The 18682-nt window shown below is 44.1% G+C and overlaps 2 protein-coding genes across 12 annotated transcripts in view; one reads left to right on the forward strand and one right to left on the reverse strand.

The window, feature by feature from the left end:
- Positions 1-13994, reverse strand: part of CENPP (centromere protein P) — a 211349-nt gene extending 197355 nt beyond the window's left edge. The window contains exons 1-3 of one of the 4 annotated variants that reach the window (XM_087444832.1): positions 13698-13981; positions 3131-3312; positions 1514-1602 (exon numbers count right to left, since the gene is read on the reverse strand). In XM_087444832.1, the coding sequence (XP_087300958.1) occupies positions 1514-1602; positions 3131-3312; positions 13698-13804 (378 nt within the window). In that variant the 5' untranslated portion in view covers positions 13805-13981. Of the gene's footprint in view, positions 1-1513; positions 1603-3130; positions 3313-8447; positions 9081-13697 lie in introns of those variants that run through there. The other 3 variants (XM_004442744.3, XM_087444834.1, XM_087444833.1) reach the window with 3 other exon arrangements.
- A 204-nt stretch (positions 13995-14198) lies between these two features.
- NOL8 (nucleolar protein 8) overlaps positions 14199-18682 on the forward strand; it is a 33351-nt gene continuing 28867 nt past the window's right edge. For 2 of the 8 annotated variants that reach the window (XM_087444829.1, XM_004442722.3), the window contains exons 1-3: positions 14200-14493; positions 15502-15668; positions 16488-16550. In XM_087444829.1, the coding sequence (XP_087300955.1) occupies positions 15530-15668; positions 16488-16550 (202 nt within the window). In that variant the 5' untranslated portion in view covers positions 14200-14493; positions 15502-15529. The other 6 variants (XM_087444822.1, XM_087444825.1, XM_087444823.1 and 3 more) reach the window with 6 other exon arrangements.

Raw genomic sequence — 18682 nt, forward strand, 5'->3', positions numbered from 1 at the left:
CCGCACAAAAGAGAAGTCTGGGATCTTGACATGGGCTGTTCATCCCAAATGACACCAATCCATTTGGGCCCATGTTCTGTTTTAATCTTCAGCAGATGATCTTTGAGGTCATGCAGGACAACGATATTGCCTTGGTGACTGTGCATGGCCCCAAGGCCTGGTGCCAACCTGGGCACAGTGTACCTCCCCTAGGGCCACTCATCCCCGTGCCCCTGACTGTGTCATATCCTGCTCAATTAGCCTTGGCAATGCCACACTGTTGATGTTCTTGGTCATCGTGGCAGTACTGAAGGGGAATACTCTGAGGTAGGAGCAAGCTGGGAGCTCTGTCATCAGATGAGGGGCCTAGACATCCTCAGCCCATTCCCAGCCTGGCAGGGTCAGTGGTCAACCAGGGACATGGCCTGCAAAGAGGTCTCAAGAAGCAAATCCTCTAGCCCAGGTTATCTGGATCCAGGCACTCTTGACTAGTCAGGGTCGCTGTCTGATACCTAAGGAGGCAGGGTCCTGATTACCTGACATGAACTCTTGTCCCATGCAAAAGGGACAAGCTGGGGCTGTTTTGGTGGCTGAGGACAAGGATGAGGAATCCTGGCACATGACTGTGAACACAAGCAAGCAGCTTTTCCATAGGACTTAGCATTTTATCTGATGAGCTGAGGCTGAGGCAGCCTGCCTGCCCTTCCCTGTTCTCCTCTACACACACTCCCTATAGGCCCAGCTCACAAAATCAACTGGTTGAAATTGCTTTCTGCTATCAAAGTATGTGCCCAGCCCTGGTCAGTTCTCAAAATTATGCCTGGATCCCACTCTTCTTGAAGCCAGCCTCTGAAGGTGTCTGAGCCTTGTACAGCACCACCCTGGCCAAGGCTGCATGTTACCATTCTGTCTACTTCCTGATTTTATGTGAAAATCTTAGTCAAAAGTATCTTCCTCCTGTGCTGTCTCACTAGTCCAGCATAACTTGCTGGAGTAACCGTGAACCACCTTGGCATCTAACCCTCCAAACCTGAGCAGTCTTTAGATGGCTGTGGTCCCAGATGACCACAAACTCATGAGGCCCTGAGCAAGAACACTCAACTGAGCTGCATCCAAATTCCTGACCCACGGAAAACGGGTGAGATAATAAATGTTTTTTGTTGTTTTAAGCCATTAAATTTTGGGGAAATTTGTTAAGCAGCAATAGATAACTAATACATAATAGATGGCTGGCATATCAGCTGACTCAGAGAGCATCCAGGACTGTTCCCATGACCTCAGGGCTCGCACTGGGAGCCCAGGAGCATCTTGCTACCTGCTCTCCAATAAAGCACCTACGTCCTCAGCAACAATCCTATCACATGCAGTTGCTGGGGTATTTATATTTCAGAAAATTTTTTGCACAAATGTGCTACAAGGGGGCCCTCGCTCATGAACTCCTCCTCAGCTCAGCCACTGCTGGAGGCTAGGGGGTGGGAATTTTTTATTTCACAGCAGCAGAATCTCCGTTATCACAACATACTCCCTAATTTACCTGGATTTCCAGAATCTGAAATTCAAGTTGAAATGTAATTGTGTGGCAATTTCCTGATAATCTGTGTCTCTGTAGAACTTTCTTTATACCTGTAAATTAAAAAAACAAAGATTTTGCTTGCAAATAACAATTTTCTTCAAATAACTATTGTTTAATTTTGTGTGAATGTCTATAATACATGTGAGTACATGTGTGAAAGTGTATCTTAGTATTTTCATTGAAGATATCTGGAAGAATGTGCACCAAATTGATTACCTTTGCAAAATAGGATTAAAGACAATTTGTACTTTCTAGTTCTTGATTATACCAAAGATTAAGGTAAGAAACATAAATATGCTAGTATAACCCTAGACAAATTGGAATCATGATAACTGTCAAATGTTTTTCATTTTTTTAACATTACCTGGTTCTAGATGAAGACAGTAAATTGGATCCATGTATTTACCTATTATCTCTCAAAACTTTACTAAATGATATCAAAAGTATTTTTTTAGGCATAACATGAATACACTTAAATGCATAAAATGCCCTATTCTTAAGTGTACAATGTGATGTTTTTTCTACATATGTGTTTCCCATGTAATCACCAGTGAGATCAAGATATAGAAATTTTGAAGCACCCCATAAAGTTCCCTCATGCCCTTTCCCAGCCTATACACTACCCCTCAAGAGATAATCACTACTCTGACTTTATCACCATCTAGTTTTGCTAACGAAGGTATTTTTAGAAGTGCACAATTCTACAAGGACAAAAAGAAGAAACATGAGAGTAACCTAATTTTGGAAGCTGGAAATCAGATGGATGATCTAGATATCATGTGGAAAAGCGGGACTGACCTGGCAGACCCAGGAATGTGGAAAGCTTGGAATCAAGCCATTTCCATGGCAGATCGTCAGAAGGGCTTTCTAAAACTGGCAGCACCAAGAACCTCAACAGATGGGGTGAACTTGGGACTCAAACTAGGAAGACTGAGACTTTCACACTAGTAAAAGTCTTGTGCCTGGCCTAACCTCTGCCCAAGACCCTCTGAGGGTCACTCTCTCCCTCCTCTGTCGTGAGGGCTATCTCAGTGGAAAAGTCAGGAAGCATTTCCAAAAGCAATTCCTTCTCTAGGGAATGTTACTCTTGTCCAAAGTTCTTGACATCCAATTGCACAGCTGAATTGGCTTCCCCTTACCTGTTAGTGCATCACAGATCCTTGCAATAAAACTTAGTCACTGGGACCAGAAACCCTCCTCTGGCAAATGGTCCAGCTGCTGAAACATTTATCTTGGCCACAGGCCATGTTTGTTAGGAGTAGAGCACTGTACATGAGGCAGCTTTATAAGATTTATAAATTAAAGGTGCTGTTGTTCTTATAATCATTTATCTCTGTTACTTGAATACTAAGTTACTCAATGACAGTGACTGTGTCTTCTTTAACATCTCCCTCAGGCAGCTTTTAAGAGTCTTATGGACACTGTGATGTTCAACAGACACCTGGGAAAACAAGTCTACCACAACCACACATTCAAATAGTTACCTTGTAGAATTTTAATTCAATGATATGACAACCAATTTTATGTGCATAACAAGGTAAGCTTCAACAGCACTTCTAGATTAAAATTAACACTTACTCTTTTCTGTCATCTCAGTGCTTGTTAGGTCCTCTGTCTTCTTGGAGTAATTTCTTATATTGATGCCAGTAAGCGCACTTAGAAATAGAAGTTCTGATTCTAGATGTCCAAGATGACTTCTCAGATCTTCCGAAGATTCCCATCCTCCAGAATCTGATTGGTAAACTTCTTGAAATGATTTTCTAAAAATCAAACATCAGAAATAATTACTCCAATGAAGAAACCACTAAAAAGGGTTTCATTGAATATCTACGAATTTCTTCAAACCGTTTCCATTTTGTCCTTCTTACTCTCTTCCCATTAAAACTACCTAAGATTTTTCTCAAAACCAATGTGGCTACTAACACTGCAATCTTTAATCTCAACATAAAACAAACCCAATCAAATTATACTACCAGATTTGTACATATTAGAAACAACTGTAAAATAAATTATAACAGGAGTTCTTTGCAAAATTAAAATGTCTGATATCCCAAGACATCTCAAATGATTTTAAAAGATGTCATAAAATGAAAAACAAACTAAATTAGATAGCTTTAAATTCTAAAACAAAGTATCACAAAGCATTTTATACTAAGAAAGAGATTCTCAGGAAATCTAAGAATATGGCGTGGGGTGGGGTGGGGGTGGGCAGAATTCCAAAGGAATAAGAAATAGCATCATCTCCTTAAGTAACATTGTGACCAGACATTCTTCACTGAGAGCATATAACTCTATTTTCCTTGAAAAGCAGTAAAATTTCAGCTAACAATTGCATTGAATGGCATTTTAGTTTTTGTTATCCTTTATTGCCCTCGTGCTCTCTGCTGCATTCTACACTGTTGACTTCTGCCATCTTCAAACATGCTTTCCTTAGATGCTGGGGCACAATTATCCTGATTCTCACTTTACATCTTGGGTCCTCTACTGTCCCTGCTTCTTGCCTCCAACCTTAGAAGAAAACCCTAACACTCTTGCCTCTGCTGTCCTAAATATGCATTCTCTCATTCCAGAGGAATACTTGATGATTAATCTCAGCTCTTCTGCACCAGTAACTCCTAAAACACACCTCTAACCATTTATCTCTTCTTCCTGCAAAGTAGACTTAGGTTGATAACCCACCAAATGTTTTTTCCTCAAAGTAGCTCTTCCTCCAAATTGCCCTACTTTTGTTAATGATAAAAGCTATCCCTTGATATCTCAGGCTCCACATCTTGGGAATCATCCTGGGCTCTGTTAATCCCTTCACATCTGGACCTACTGTCATCCTTTCTGCTCCTTCACATAGCTATCCTTCCTTTTCTATTTCTAATTCCATTGCATTAGCCTATGCTCTTTTGACCTTATACCATGTCTATAGGAAATAACCCAACTCTGTACTCTTCACACTAAGGATCTAAAACTTGTATAAAATCTGTAAAAAAACTTTTAAACTGCTTTAACGCTAATTTAAAATATTAATGTAAATATATTCTATATCATCCAAGAGACTACCACACACTCTTTTGTATTTGCTATCATGGATTGATGACAAAAATTATTTTAAATATACAAAACTAATGAAAAAGAGAGGCAATCTTCACATATAAATGATGACTTCCTGCCAAGTGAATACCAAATAATGTCACAGCAAAGTATCAATGAAAATTTCAAGGTATTTTCAATAGAGCAAAGTGATAAGAGAATCAGCCATCATATTAAAGGATAGATAAGCAGAACTCAAAAAAGAACCTGTGGCTGAAAAGGGGGTGATGGGAAGTTATTGTTTACTGGGTACAGAGTTTCACTTGTGATGATGAAAAAGTTCTAGAGATGGATATTGGTGATGGTTGCATGACAACGTGAAAGTACTTAATGTCACTGAACTGTATACTTAAAAACGGTTAAAATAGTACGTTTTATGTTATGCATATTTTCCCACAAAAAAAAAGACAACTTGCATATTCTCATTCACAGCAGTGATTTACTTTGAGCAAAGTATCATTGGTCCATTTCAATTAATGATGTTAGTTTGAACCATTTTGAGTTATGAATTTTATTGGTTTTGTAGTTTTATTTATTATTTGTAAATGTGTCTCAGTGGTACATTTTTTTGGTCAAAATTAGAAGTTCACAAGAAATTTTTTTCTTTTAAAACAAATCTACACAAGACTTGAGTTTAAAAGTCAATGATGGGGCCGGCCCGGTGGCACAAGCAGTTAAGAGCGCGCACTCTGCTGCGGCGGCCTGGGGTTCACCGGTTCGGATCCCGGGCACACACCGACGCACCGCTTGTCAAGCCATGTTGTGGTGGCGTCCCATATAAAGTGGAGGAAGATGGGCATGGATGTTAGCCCAGGGCCAGTCTTCCTCAGTAAAAACAGGAGGATTGGCAGATGTTAGCTCAGGGCTGATCTTCCTCACACACACACACAAAAAAAGTCAATGATCTAGGATTCTGGGAAAACAGCAGAGTAGGAAGCACCAGAAACGCACCTCCCCACCTAGACAACAATTACACTGGGAGAATCTATCTAATGTAACTTTTTTTGAACTCTGGAGTCTGCTGAAGGCTTGCAACTTCCAGTGGAAGGCAAGGAAGTAAACTGAGGTCAAGTTTGGGCAATTTCGGCTCTTACCACAGTAGCAGCCACCCATCCCCCACTCCAACAATGGCAGGCAGCTGTGCACATGTTCCTGGAGCAGCTTGCACACAGCTTAGGGGAGCCAGGGTAGGCAAAAAAGACTCTCTCCCAAATATTGGGGATCTGTGCTCCAACTGCAGATTGCTGCTTCCGATCACAGAGGTGCAGACTAAGGCAGGCAGCCATTGTTGTTGCACTTTCTCCTCTTGTTAAAAGCCCCCCCCAACCCCCAGCACCACCCCCACCCCAGGCTGAAATGACTTCCAGGAAATTTTTTTAAAATTATTTATTTATTTATTTATTTTTCCCCCAAAGCCCCAGTAGATAGTTGTATGTCATAGCTGCACATCCTTCTAGTTGTTGCATGTGGGACGTGGCCTCAGCATGGCGGGAGAAGCAGCGCGTCGGTGTGCACCCGGGATCCAAACCCTGGGCCGCTGGTAGCGGAGCTTGCGCACTTACCTGCTAAGCCACAGGGCCGGCCCCACTTCCAGGAGATTTAAAGGGCCATTGCTCTTCCCTACCCCCATGATTTTTGGCTTTTCCCCTTTCAGGAGCCAGATATTAAAGACTAGGACATTCAAAATCAACTGAATATATGGGGAAAATTGGAAAGTGACTGTGCACACCCAAGGAAAGGCTCAGAAAAGACCTGAGGAGACATTAAGTTTTCATCTCAGTCTGATCCTCAGCACAGAGACAGCCTACAACAGTCAAAAATACAAAACAATAACAAAAAAATAGCAAACCCTGGGGAAGGGAGGAGAATCTGCTTCCAGAGTTACACATTATTAGATTCAAATCCAGTGTTCAACAAAAAGTCACAAGGCATACAAAGAAAAAGGAAGGTATGGCTCATTCAAAGGAAAAAGTAATTGAACAGAATCTGTACCTGAAAAAGACTTAATGACAGATATATCAGAAAAAGATTAAAACAACAGTCTTAAAGATGCTCAAAGAAATAAAAGAAGACGTGGAGAAAGTCAAGAAAACGAAGTGTGAACAAAATAGAAACATTAACGAAGAGATAGAAAACCTAAAAAGAAACCAAAAAGAAGTTCTGGAGCTGAAAAGTACAATAACTGAAATGAACAACTCACTACAGGGATTCAAAGGCAGATCTGAACAGGCAGAAGAAAGAATCAGTGAACTTAAAGATAAGGCAATGAAAATTCTCGAAGCTGAGGAATAGAAAGAAAAATGATTGAAGAAAAGCAAACAGAGCCTAAGGGATGTGCAGGACACCATCAAAAGGACCAATGTACACATCAGGGGAGACCCAGAATGAGAAGAGTGAAAGGGGCAGAAAGAATATTTGAAGAAACAACCCCTAAAAACTTCCCAAATTTGTTGAAAGACATAAGTATAAACATCCAAGAAGCTCAACAAACTCCAAGTAAGATGAATTCAAAGAGACTCACATTAAGACATAATTAAATTTTCAAAAGCCAAGGATAAAGAGACATCTTGAAAGTAGCAACAGAGAAGCAAATCATCACATACAAGGGATTCTTAATAAGAAATGAGCAGATTTCTCATCAGAACTTTTGGAGGCCAGATGACAACAGGTAGATATAGTTAAAGTGCTAAAAGAAAAAAACCATCAACCAATAATCCTATATCTGGCAAAACTGTCCTTGAAAAATGAGGAAGAAATTAAGACATTTCCAAATAAACAAAAGCTGAAGGAGTCTGTTACCTCTAGACATGCCCTGCAAGATATGCTCAAGGGAGTCCAGGAACGTGAAATGAAAGTACACTAGATAGTAACATGGCACACCAGATAGTAACGTGAAGCCCTACGTAGAAATAAAGATCTCATTAAAGGTAATACATGGGCAATTGTAAAACCTAGTATCATTGTAACAATAGTTCATAACTGCCCTTTTTGTTTTCCATGTGATTTAAAAGACTAATGTTTAAAAAAATTATTCACCTAAAGCTACTATTATTGTAACTTTAGTTTGTAACTCCAAATCTTGTTTTCTACAAAATTTAAGAAAAGACTGCATCTAAAAGAATTATTTGTTTGGTGGCACACAATGTATAAAGATGTAATTTGGTGACATCAAAAACTGAAAAGGGGGGGCCAGCCCAGTGGCGTAGTGGTTAAGTTATACATCATGACCAAGGGGGATTTATTCCTGGAATGCAAGGATGGTTCAACATAGGAAAATCAATCAATATAATATACCATATTAACAGAATGAAGGAAAAAAACACATGACCATCTCAACTGATGCAGAAAAAGCATTTGACAAAATTAACATCTTTTCATGATAAAACACTCAAAAAACTAGGAATAAAAGGAAACTATTTCAACATAATAAAAGCCATATATGAAAAACCCACAGCAAACATCATACTCAATGGTGAAAGGCCAAAAACTTTTCCACTAAGATCAGGAACAAGATAAGGATGCCTGCTTTCTTCACTCAGAGAAGTCCCTAGAACATTTTCCATGTCTAATTCTTTGTTTTTAAGTTGTGCTTGTTTATAGGAACCAAGGCAGAACATTGCCAGATGGCCAAACTGCAGAACCAGTCCAAACCAGAAAGGTCCAAGACGGAGATGCAGTGCCATGCGCAAAAGGAAACATGTGCAAAAGGTGCCGTGTGCAAGAAGGGAAGATCTGCGCAAGCCCGAAATGCTCCCATGCTGAGTGATGACATGGAGACCCCTCCCCCTTCACATCCCATAAGAACCCTGCTCACCTTCCCTTCAGAGAGGTGTTTTAGAGCACGTGCTCTGCCTCCTCCATTTGTTGATCAACGAATAAAGTTTCTGCTCTGCTATTCCGAACCACAGTCTCATTGTATTAGCGCGAATGGCTCCGGGCAAAAGGACCCACTTGCAGGTCACTGGTCCCTTAGGGCTCGGTAACACTTTCACCACTTCAATTCAACATAGTACTGGAAATTCTAGGTAGAGCAATTATGCAAGAAAAAGAAATAAAAGGAATCCAAATTGGAAAGGAAGAAGTACAACTGTCCCCGTTTGCAGATGGTATGATCTTATGTGTACAAAACCCTAAAGATTCCACAAAAAACTGTTAGAGCTGATAAATGAAGTCAGCAGGATACAAACTCATCATACAAAAATCAGATGCTGGGGCCGGCCCAGTGGCGCAAGTGGTTAAGTGCATGCGCTCTGCTTCGGGGGCCCAAGGTTCACAGGCTTGATTCCCGGGCACGCAGAGATGCACCACTTGTCAAGCCATGCTGTGGCGGCGTCTCATATAAAGTAGAGCAAGATGGGCACGGATGTTAGCCCAGGGCCAGTCTTCCTCAGGAAAAAAAGAGGAGGATTGGCAACGGATGTTAACTCCAGACTGATCTTCCTCACACACACACAAAAAAATCAGATGCATTTCTATACACCAACAATGAGCAATCTGAAAAGGAAATTACAAAAACAATTCCATGTATGATAGCAACAAAAAGAATACAATACTTATGAATTAACTTAACCAAGAAGATAAGACTTGTACAATGAAAACTACAAAACATTGCTGAAAGAAATTAAAGAAGACATAAATAAGTGGAAACACATCTCATGTTCATGGATTGGAAGACTTAACATTATTAAAGTGTCAATATTACCCAAAGCGATCTACAGATTCAATGCAATGCCTATTAAAATCCCAATGAGGTTTTTTGCAGGAATAGAAAAACTCATCCTAAAATTCATATGGAATCTCAAGGGACCCCAAATAGCCAAAACAATCTTGAAAAAGAATGAAACCAGAGGAGTCACACTTCCTGTTTCAAAACTTATTTCAAAGCTTTGGTCATCAAAACAGTGTGGTATTGGCATAAAGACAGACATACAGATCAATGGAATAGAATAGAGAACCCAGAAATAAACCCTTGCATATATGGTCAAATGATTTTTGACATGCATGCCAATACCATTTAAATGCTGCTGGGAAAAGTGGATATCCACATGCAAAAGAACAAAGCTGGACCCTTACCTAACATCATATACAAAAATTAACTCCAAGTGGATCAAACGTCTAAATATAAAACCTAAAACAATAAAATTCTTGGAAGAAAACACAGGACAAAAGCATACAACATTGAATTTGGCAATGATTTCTTGGATCTGACACCAAAGGCACAGGTAACAAAAGAAAAAATAGACAAATTAGACTTAAAATTTTTTAAATTGTACATCAAGAGATACTATCAATAGAGTAAAAAGGCAACCAAGAGATTGGGAGAAAATATTTGCTAATCATATATCTTGTGAGATTAGTAAAAGAAACCTCAACTAAATTGAAGTCAGAAAGGCCTATAGGGAGAGCTCTCACACCCTATCACATCTCATCAACTACTCCAACCAGGAAGAGAGCTACATTTATATCTCCAAAAGGAAGGTGTTTTCTACTTTACTACCCAGCAGGAGGAAGATTTCTCTCCCCACCCAGCAACAGCCCAGCCATGGAGAGACTATAGCAACCCAACCAATGAGAAGCCTCTACACTTTGGACTCCCAGTTTCCTCCAATGGATTCTTTGTTTATTACAGCCCATCTCAACTCTATTCTTTCTTCTATAAAAGCAAGCCCCTTCTTTTGTTTCTCTGGATTTGCCTATGGTCTGCTATAGCCTGTATATCTTGAATTGCAATTCTTTTGGTGGTTTCCGAATAAACTCATTCTGCAGATAAAACAACTGGCCAGTTTACTTTTTAAGTTGACAATCCGATAGGGATTAATATCCAAAACACATAGAGAACTCCTAAAATTCAACCATAAAAATCCAAACAATGTGATTCAAAAATGGGCAAAAAAGTTGTATAGACATTTCTCCAAAGAAGATATACAAATGGCCAATAAGAACATGAAACAATGCTCATCACTAATCATTAGGGAAATGCAAAACAAAACCACAATGTGATCCTCACACCCATTAGGATGGCTAATCAAAAAAGAAAAAAAAACAGAAAACAAGTGTTGGTGAGGATGTGGAGAATCTGGAACTCTTGTGGACTGTTGGTGGGAATGTAAAATGGTGCCACCACCGTGGAAAACAGTATGGGGTTCCCCCCAAAATTAAAAATACAATTACCATAGGATCTGGCAATTCCACTTCTTGATATATATCCAAAAGAATGGAAAGCAGGGTCTCAGATATTTGTACACTCGTGTTCATGCCAGCATTATTCACAATAGCTAAAACGTGGAAGCAACCCAAGCATCCATCGATGGATGAACGGATAATCAAAATGCTGTAGTCATCTGTCGGTATCCACGGGGGACTGGTTCCATGATTCCCCACAGACACCAAAATCTGTGGATGCTCAAGTCCCTATATATAAGATGGTGTGGTATTTGCCTATTACCTACACATACCCTCCCGTATACTTTAAATCATCTCTAGATTACTTATAATACCTAACAATGGAAATGCTATGTAAATAGTTGTTATACTGTATCATTTAAGGAATAATGACAAGAAAAAAAGTCTGTACATGTTCAGTACAGATGTAACCATCATCGGCCTTTCAATCCATGGCTGGTTGAATCCACGGCTGCAGAAACCACGGATATGGAGGGCCAACTGTATATACATACAATGGAATATTATTCAGCCTGAAAAAGGAAGGAAATTCTGCAATATGCTACAACATGGATGAACCTTAGGATATTATGCTAAGTGAAATAAGCCAGTCATAAAAAGACAAATATGTATGATTCCATTTACATGAGGTACCTAGAGAAGTCAAATTCATAGAGACAGAAAGTAGAATGGTGGTTGCCAGTGACTAAGGGGAGTGGGGAATGGGAAGTTATTGTTTAATGGATATAGGGTCGCAGTTTTACAAGATGAAAAGAGTTATGGAGATGGATGGTGGTGACAGCTCACAACATTATGAATGTACATAATACCAATGACCTGTCCACTTAAAAACGGTTAAGATGGAAAATTTTATGTTACAGTCATGTGCTACATAACAACAGTGGTCCATAAAATTAGTATCATATAGCCTATGTGTGTAATAGGCTATACCATCGAGGTTTGTGTAAGTACACTCGATGGTACTGACACAATGACAAAATCACCTAACAACACATTTCTCAGAATGCATCCCCGTCATTAGGTGATGCATGATTGTATACGTATTTTACCATAATTAAAAAAAAAAAAAAAACTTGATGGCGCTGGCCCAGTGGCGTAGTGGTTAAGTTTGCGTGTATCGCTTCAACAGCCTGGGGTTCGTCTGTTCGGATCCTGGGTGGAGACCTACGCACAGCTCATCAAGCCATGCTGAGGTGGTGTCCCACACAGAGCAACTGGAAGGATGTACAACTATGACATACAACTATCTACTAGGGCTTTGGGGAGAAAAAAGGAAAAAAGGAAGAAGATTGGCAACAGATGTTAGCTCAGGGGCCAGTCTTCCTCAAAAGTACCAAACCAAACCAAAGCAAACCTCGGTCAACAGGTCCCAATCTTCCTTCTCCACCATAATGAAAAGAAACTTCACATTGAATCCAAACGCCTCGGACTAACATTTAAAGTCTTCCACAATCTGAACTCTTCCAACTTCCCCAACTTGATCCTTGAGGAGGCCCAGATTACATGACTAGTCTACACAATATCCTGGGCTCATGGTGACATCTTGTGGCCAGTAAAGAAATTATTTTTCCCCACAGTATGATACGTTGCTTCCCAAACTTTCTAGTGTGCAAAAAATCGTCCGGGGTTCTTGTTACAACACAGATTCTGACTCAACAGGTTCGGGAGGGGCTGAAATCTGCATTTCTATCCAACTCCCAAGTGATGCTAATGCTTCCAATCTGTGGAGCACCCCTGGGGTAGCAAGGGTCTCTAACACATTCAGGCCTTCGCTTGTGGAGGAACACATCTGCTCCCTGTTCCCCTGCCTCCCTCTCCCTCTCACTAGTCACAGAATCCTCTACCTTCATGATCCCATCTAACATGCATGCAAACATTTTCTTTAGAACTCCTCCTCCTTCCCATTTTCTACCAACTCTTGTCCAGGTAGTTCAGGAAAATCTCATTTCTCTCCGCACCTATGTCAAATGAATCTTGACTGAAAAAATGAAGATAGTTTCTGCTTTCAAGCAGCCTGCAATACGTACATAACTGACTGCGGTAGACCTTTTCTCTCCTTCTTCTGTTAAGCAAATGCCCAGGCTGTGAAGTTAGATTCTTGGGTTCCAATCCAGCTCCGACACCTCTTTTCTCTGAGACCTTGGGAAAGCAACTTAACTTCTCTAAGCCTGTTTCCTTAACTGTAAAACGGGGTAACAGCAGCACCTACGTCAGAGGGCTGTACGAGGTAGTAAAGGAGAGAATGCACACCAGGGCCTTCGCATTTCTCAGTCCGGGACGAGCACGCAGCGCACAGGCCGCGGCTCTTGCACCAGGCCGCCCCGCTCCTGCGGTGGCTCCCGCCTGTCGGCGCGGGCTCCGCTCTCCTCGGGAACCGGGGGCCGACTCCCTCACGGCGGGGCTCCCGCCTGCAGGCTTTGACAACCACCTGCCCAGCTTCTGCCGAATTTCCCCACAGCCTACAGCAGCCGTCTTTCTTTTCATCGACTTCCTTTTTTACCTAAACTATTTCTCAAAGGAAACTTCGTAGCACTCCCACAAACGAAAAATCACTATCACTCGCCACAGTCAGGTGACCCGTAACGACAAATACTAGGAACCAAGCAGTTACTGAATCCCACCCACGCCTGCAGCCCCCCATGCACGCTCGTGACGGAGACACGACTCGCCTCGACGGCTTCAGCCGAGAACGAGAGTGGAGGAACCTCCCCACGGCCGCGACCACGGCGGTTACCACTCGGCGCCGCGCTGACGAGGGGCCCGCGCGGGCCCCACACTCGCGGCCCCGCCTCACGGACGGACGCGGTCCCGGCCACGCGCGCGCCCCGGTAAGGTCTGTGGGGAGGCTCCCCCACCGCCCAGGCCTCAGGGGTCCACTTACTGCCCTCCGGCGGCGTCCTCCGCGGGCGCCGGCGGCTCCTCGCACGCCCGCCTCAGGGCCGCGATCTCGGCCTCCAGGGCGCGGACCTCCGCCAGCCCGGCGTCCATGGCGCGGCGCTGACGGGAGCGGCACTGACAGATGGGCGGCCCGGCGCTGACTGCAGCGGCCCTGACCGAGGGCGACACGGCGCTTCAAGCCTCGCGCGCTACCGGCGCGGACCATCCCGGGGCGCGGCGGGGGAGGCGGGGAGGGCGCCCCCCGCCCCGGGCGCACACCCCGCGTTCGCACGGCGTCCCGAACCCCCTGCCGTCCTTGCGCGCGTGGCCACAGCTGTCCCCCAGCAGCCCCCACGCGTCGAGAGAGCCGGTTTACTCCAACCCGGAGCCCAGGGGGCGGCCGCCCACCCCGCGCTGCTGGCGCTTTGGAGCAGTCCGGATGTGACGTCACGAAGAGGCGGTTGCGGGACCACGCGAACCCGGAGCCTCTATTTTTTTTCGCAGCCTGTCTTCCGCCGCCCTAGACTGGGGGTCGACGAACTCGAGTCGATAACCCTCTGTGGGACCAATGAGGGAGTTTTGGCTTGCGATGTTTTGCGGACGTTGAGGGCAGGGTGGCGGGGGCATCGCGGTGTCCCAGAGGACGGGAAACGCGATAAAGCGCACAGGGGAACGGCGTGTGGTGACGGAACCCCGGGAGTCGGGGTTGGAAATCGAGTAGGAAGGCAGAGAGGCCGCACCTCGCGGGACACGTGACTGGAAACTGGGGCCGCGGCGGCGCTGGCTGTGGACGGGACGTGGTGAGGAGCGTGTGTGGGCGGGGAAGGGGCAGGGCTGTTCGGCCCACCGTCTCCCTCGTCTTGGGTCCGCGGTGGGCAGGTGGCGGGACGGGGAGGCCGCCAGGAAGATGCGGGCGGTGGCTCACGGGCCGAGCTCTGGGCTTCCGGGACGCGTAGGGTCACGCGCCGAGTCGGTCAGCTCTCGGGCACGCGCAGGGCGGGTCAGTGCCTGCGGGTGCCACGCGAGGGGAGGGGCTCGCGCCGGCCGCAGGTCTCAGCCCCTCTGGGGCAGTCTTCCTGCGTCCCTTCCGGTCCCCCAGGCTCCCCCGTTTGGTGTTAGGCCTGGGCTCTGGTGCTGGCCTCACCGCTGCTTCTCCGAAAGCGCTGGGAAGTGCCTTAACCTCTCCTGCCCGTCTGCGGCGTGAGGCGCGTCGAGCCGCGCCGCGCAGCGAGGCCGGCACGTAGTGCGGCGCGGGCCTGCGTCAGCTGTGCTCTCAGGCGCTCTCGCGCCCGAACGGCGCTCTGCAGACGCTTCTGTCGTGACGTAGTCTTGTCACGTAGTGTTGCAGCGTTCGCTTACTTCTGCGATGTGAGGAGCTGCGGGGTGGAGCTGTTTTTCTGTCCTTTAGCATGGTAACCTGCCACGTCCGGTTTCTGTCAGCGTTTGTTAAAGTGAGGAAATGAGTGTGAGAGTAAAGCAAGAACACCTGACCACGTGGATGAGTACGTGAGGCAGGGTAGAGGATGATCCTGTGGTCGCTGGAGGGACGCATCTGCCTGTGCCTGTGTCTGCGTGAGTGTAGAGGTGCTGTTCCAAGGTGCTTGGAGAATGTGCATGTGGGGCTAGGGCTTGACCGGAATCTGCAGGGATAAAATTTAGGAGCAATACAATAGGAGGTGAAGCACAGGTCCAGGCGACCAATTTGCCATAGAAGGTTCTGGGAAAGGAGTTGGGGTTTTTTTTTAGATTTGAGAAAAACTAAGGGAAAGAACTCTTCCCTGTACATAGAAAATTATTTTTCCCGCTAGAACACACTGAGTGTATGCCCCAGCCTTCATGAAAGCCAACAGAGAAACGAAGCGCCTTTTTGTGGGTGGCCTTGGCCGGAACATTTCGGAGGCAGACCTACAAAATCAGTTCAGCAGATTTGGAGAAGTTTCTGATGTGGAGATCATCACACGGAAAGATGAACAAGGTAAATTCGTAGTCCTTCCTACGTAAAGGCACAGTAACTCAGGTCAAGTATCCCAAAGTAAAGAAACCCCAGAGATGAATGTTAGCCCTGAACGCTGAAAGTGGTATGTGTTTCACTACAGGACGCTGTAGCGTGTACTTCGCCCCATGCCCTGGAGGTGTGAGGTATGATGTGGAACTTGCCCAGAATTATGTTTGTGAAATCAAAAAAATTCTAAATTCCAAAATATCCGATTTCTAAGATGTGTAACTTTTAGTTTTCAGAGTTAACATTCTAATATTCATTAAACTTCCTATGAAGTAGAGTATCAGTAACTTACAGTCAAAATGTTTCCTTAACTGACTAGACGTTTTTTTCTTATCCGTTTTCTTTTGGAATATTTTGATTATCATGCTCGAAAAATGCAACCTCTGGGGGCTGGCCCGGTGGCGCAAGCGGTGTGCGCGCGCCCCACTGCGGCGGCCCGGGGTTCGGCGGTTCGGATCCCGGGCGCACACCCGACGCACCGCTTGTTAGGCCACGCTGTAGGGGCGTCCCATATAAAGTGGAGGAAGATGGGCACAGATCTTAGCCTACAGCCAGTCTTCCTCAGCAAAAAGAGGAGAATTCATAGATGTTAGCTCAGGGCCGATCTTCCTCACAAAAAAAAAGAAGAAAAAAAGAAAAACGCAATCTTTGTATCCAGTGAAAAATAAACAAGGTTTTTCTTTGAAAGAGTAAGTTTCCAAGACCTCTTTTTTAAATTTAGAAACTTAATAATTTTTACATTCTCTGGGTGAGTTTAAATAAATTTCTTTTCCTTTTTTTTTTTTTTTTTAGGAAACCCACAGAAAGTCTTCGCGTATATCAACATCAGAGTAACAGAAACAGACCTGAAAAAATGTAAGATCGTCATATATTTTCTGTACTATTTGCCAGTTCATGTCTCTGTGTAACTTGCAATAACTTCATTCTAATTGGAACCTCAAAAGCCACTTTAAATCATCCAGAGGGGGGGCCGGCCCGTGGCTTAGCGGTTGGGTGCGTGCGCTCTGCTGCTGGCGGCCCGGGTTCGGATCCCGGGCGCGCACCGACGCGCCGCTTCTCCGGCCATGCTGAGGCCGCGTCCCACGTGCAGCACCTAGAGGGATGTGCACCTATGACATGCAGCTGTCTACTGGGGCTTTGGGGGAAAAATAAATAAAAAAAAAAAAAAAAAAAAAAATTAAATCATCCAGAGGGTCAACCATGATCCATGATCAAGAGAATTTCGATATTCTACAACTCAGCAGGTTTAGGTTCATACCATTTGGTGTCAACAGACATATCATAGCACATTGCTAGTGCGTTTTCTCAAAAATGGTATTCTCAAATATTTTGGACAAGAGACCAAACTTTCATAGAAATGCCTGTTACACGTATCCCATTAGATATTATGCCACATCTACCCCTTCCCAGTGTGTTCATTTCTTCTTTTTTTTGTGTGTGTGAGGAAGACTAGCCCTGAGCTAACATCCAATGCCAGTCCTCCTCGTTTTTGTTGAGGAAGACTGGCCCTGGGCTAACATCCATGCCCATCTTCCTCTACTTTTTTTTAATATGGGACGCCGCCACAACATGGCTTAACAAGCAGTGCGTCGGTATGTGCCCGGGATTCAAACCTGAGAACCCCGGGCCACCGCAGCAGAATGCGTGCACTTAACTGCTGCACCGTGGGGCTGGCCCCGAGTGTGTTCATTTCTTGGGCAGCTAGTTGTTATTGTTAAATGCTGTTAGGAAAAGACTTAGAGTATACCGTTATAAGACTATATCCTTGGGGCCGGCCCCGGGGGCACAAGTGGTTGGGTGTGTGCGCTTCGCTGCAGCGGCCCAGGGTTCGCTGGTTCAGACCCCGGGCGTGCACCGATGCGCTGCTTGGCACGCCATGCTGTGGCGGTGTCCCATATAAAGAGGAGGAAGATGGGCACGGAAGTTAGTCCAGGGCCAGTCTTCCTCGGCAAAAAAAGAGGAGGATTGGCAGAGGTTAGCTCGAGGCCGATCTTCCTCACAAAAAAAAAAAAAGACTATATTCTTGAAGTTGTGAAATCTCTATTGATAAGTTTAGTAAAGCTGAGGGCGAATTGAGGGCCCTCATTGAAGAAGGAAGGGAAGATAATCCATACTGCCACTGATGCAGTAATGTTTTCTAATTATTTGGAGGCTGAAAAGTCAGAAGATTCTGAAAAGGGAAGATGCTAATAGAGAAATAGGGCCATCAACCTTTTGCAAATTCGTTTGCAAAAGAATTAATTTATTCTGTTGTTCAGTGAGAAAATAGATATGACAGATAAGTTGTGGTTAAGAATACATCAGCTCTAATGTGTGATCTGTGGCAAGTTATTTAAACTTTGCTTGCCTCATATATTATTGTGAAGATTAAATTGAACAACACCTGTACACTTAGCATAGTATCTCTAATAGAAACTTCTATTGGAGGGGCGGGGTAGGCGGCATGGAGGCACTCACTCATCCCCATGGCTGCCGCACCAGAGCCCGGTGAGCCCACCAAGGAGAAGGTTGAATTAGAAGATCCTGTGATGTTGGAGTAGGAGGATTTATCTTGGTGACTTTAGGATGCTGGTTCCATTGTAGGTATAATTATGCAAAGCTAAGAATCCAGGAAAGAATTGGCAGAGAAGGAATTAAAATAAGATTTTATGTGAAAAAAGCTGCCTTGATCCTGAAAGAAAACAAACCAATAGCAACAGCAGCAACTGAGCCGAGTCTTGATCGTAGAAAATCAAATACAACTCACTGGAGTCAGTGTGAACAAAGCTGAAACCACCTGTATAAAACATTGTATATACCATAAGGCTTTCAATCAAGTAAACAAAGTATGTGTGAGTCATTAAAAAAAAAACTTCTATCGATTCGTGGTTGTTATTAAGGAAGCTGATAGCAGATATTGAGAAAAATCAACTCCTAGGGCATAGCAGTTCAAACACGGTTTAGTTGCCTGCAGCTAATGTGTTTGCAAGTTACACAGTGATAATTCG

Source organism: Ceratotherium simum, chromosome 20 (genome assembly GCF_057802395.1).
Source record: "Ceratotherium simum simum isolate JZ-2026a chromosome 20, ASM5780239v1, whole genome shotgun sequence".
Classification (NCBI taxonomy): domain Eukaryota; kingdom Metazoa; phylum Chordata; class Mammalia; order Perissodactyla; family Rhinocerotidae; genus Ceratotherium; species Ceratotherium simum.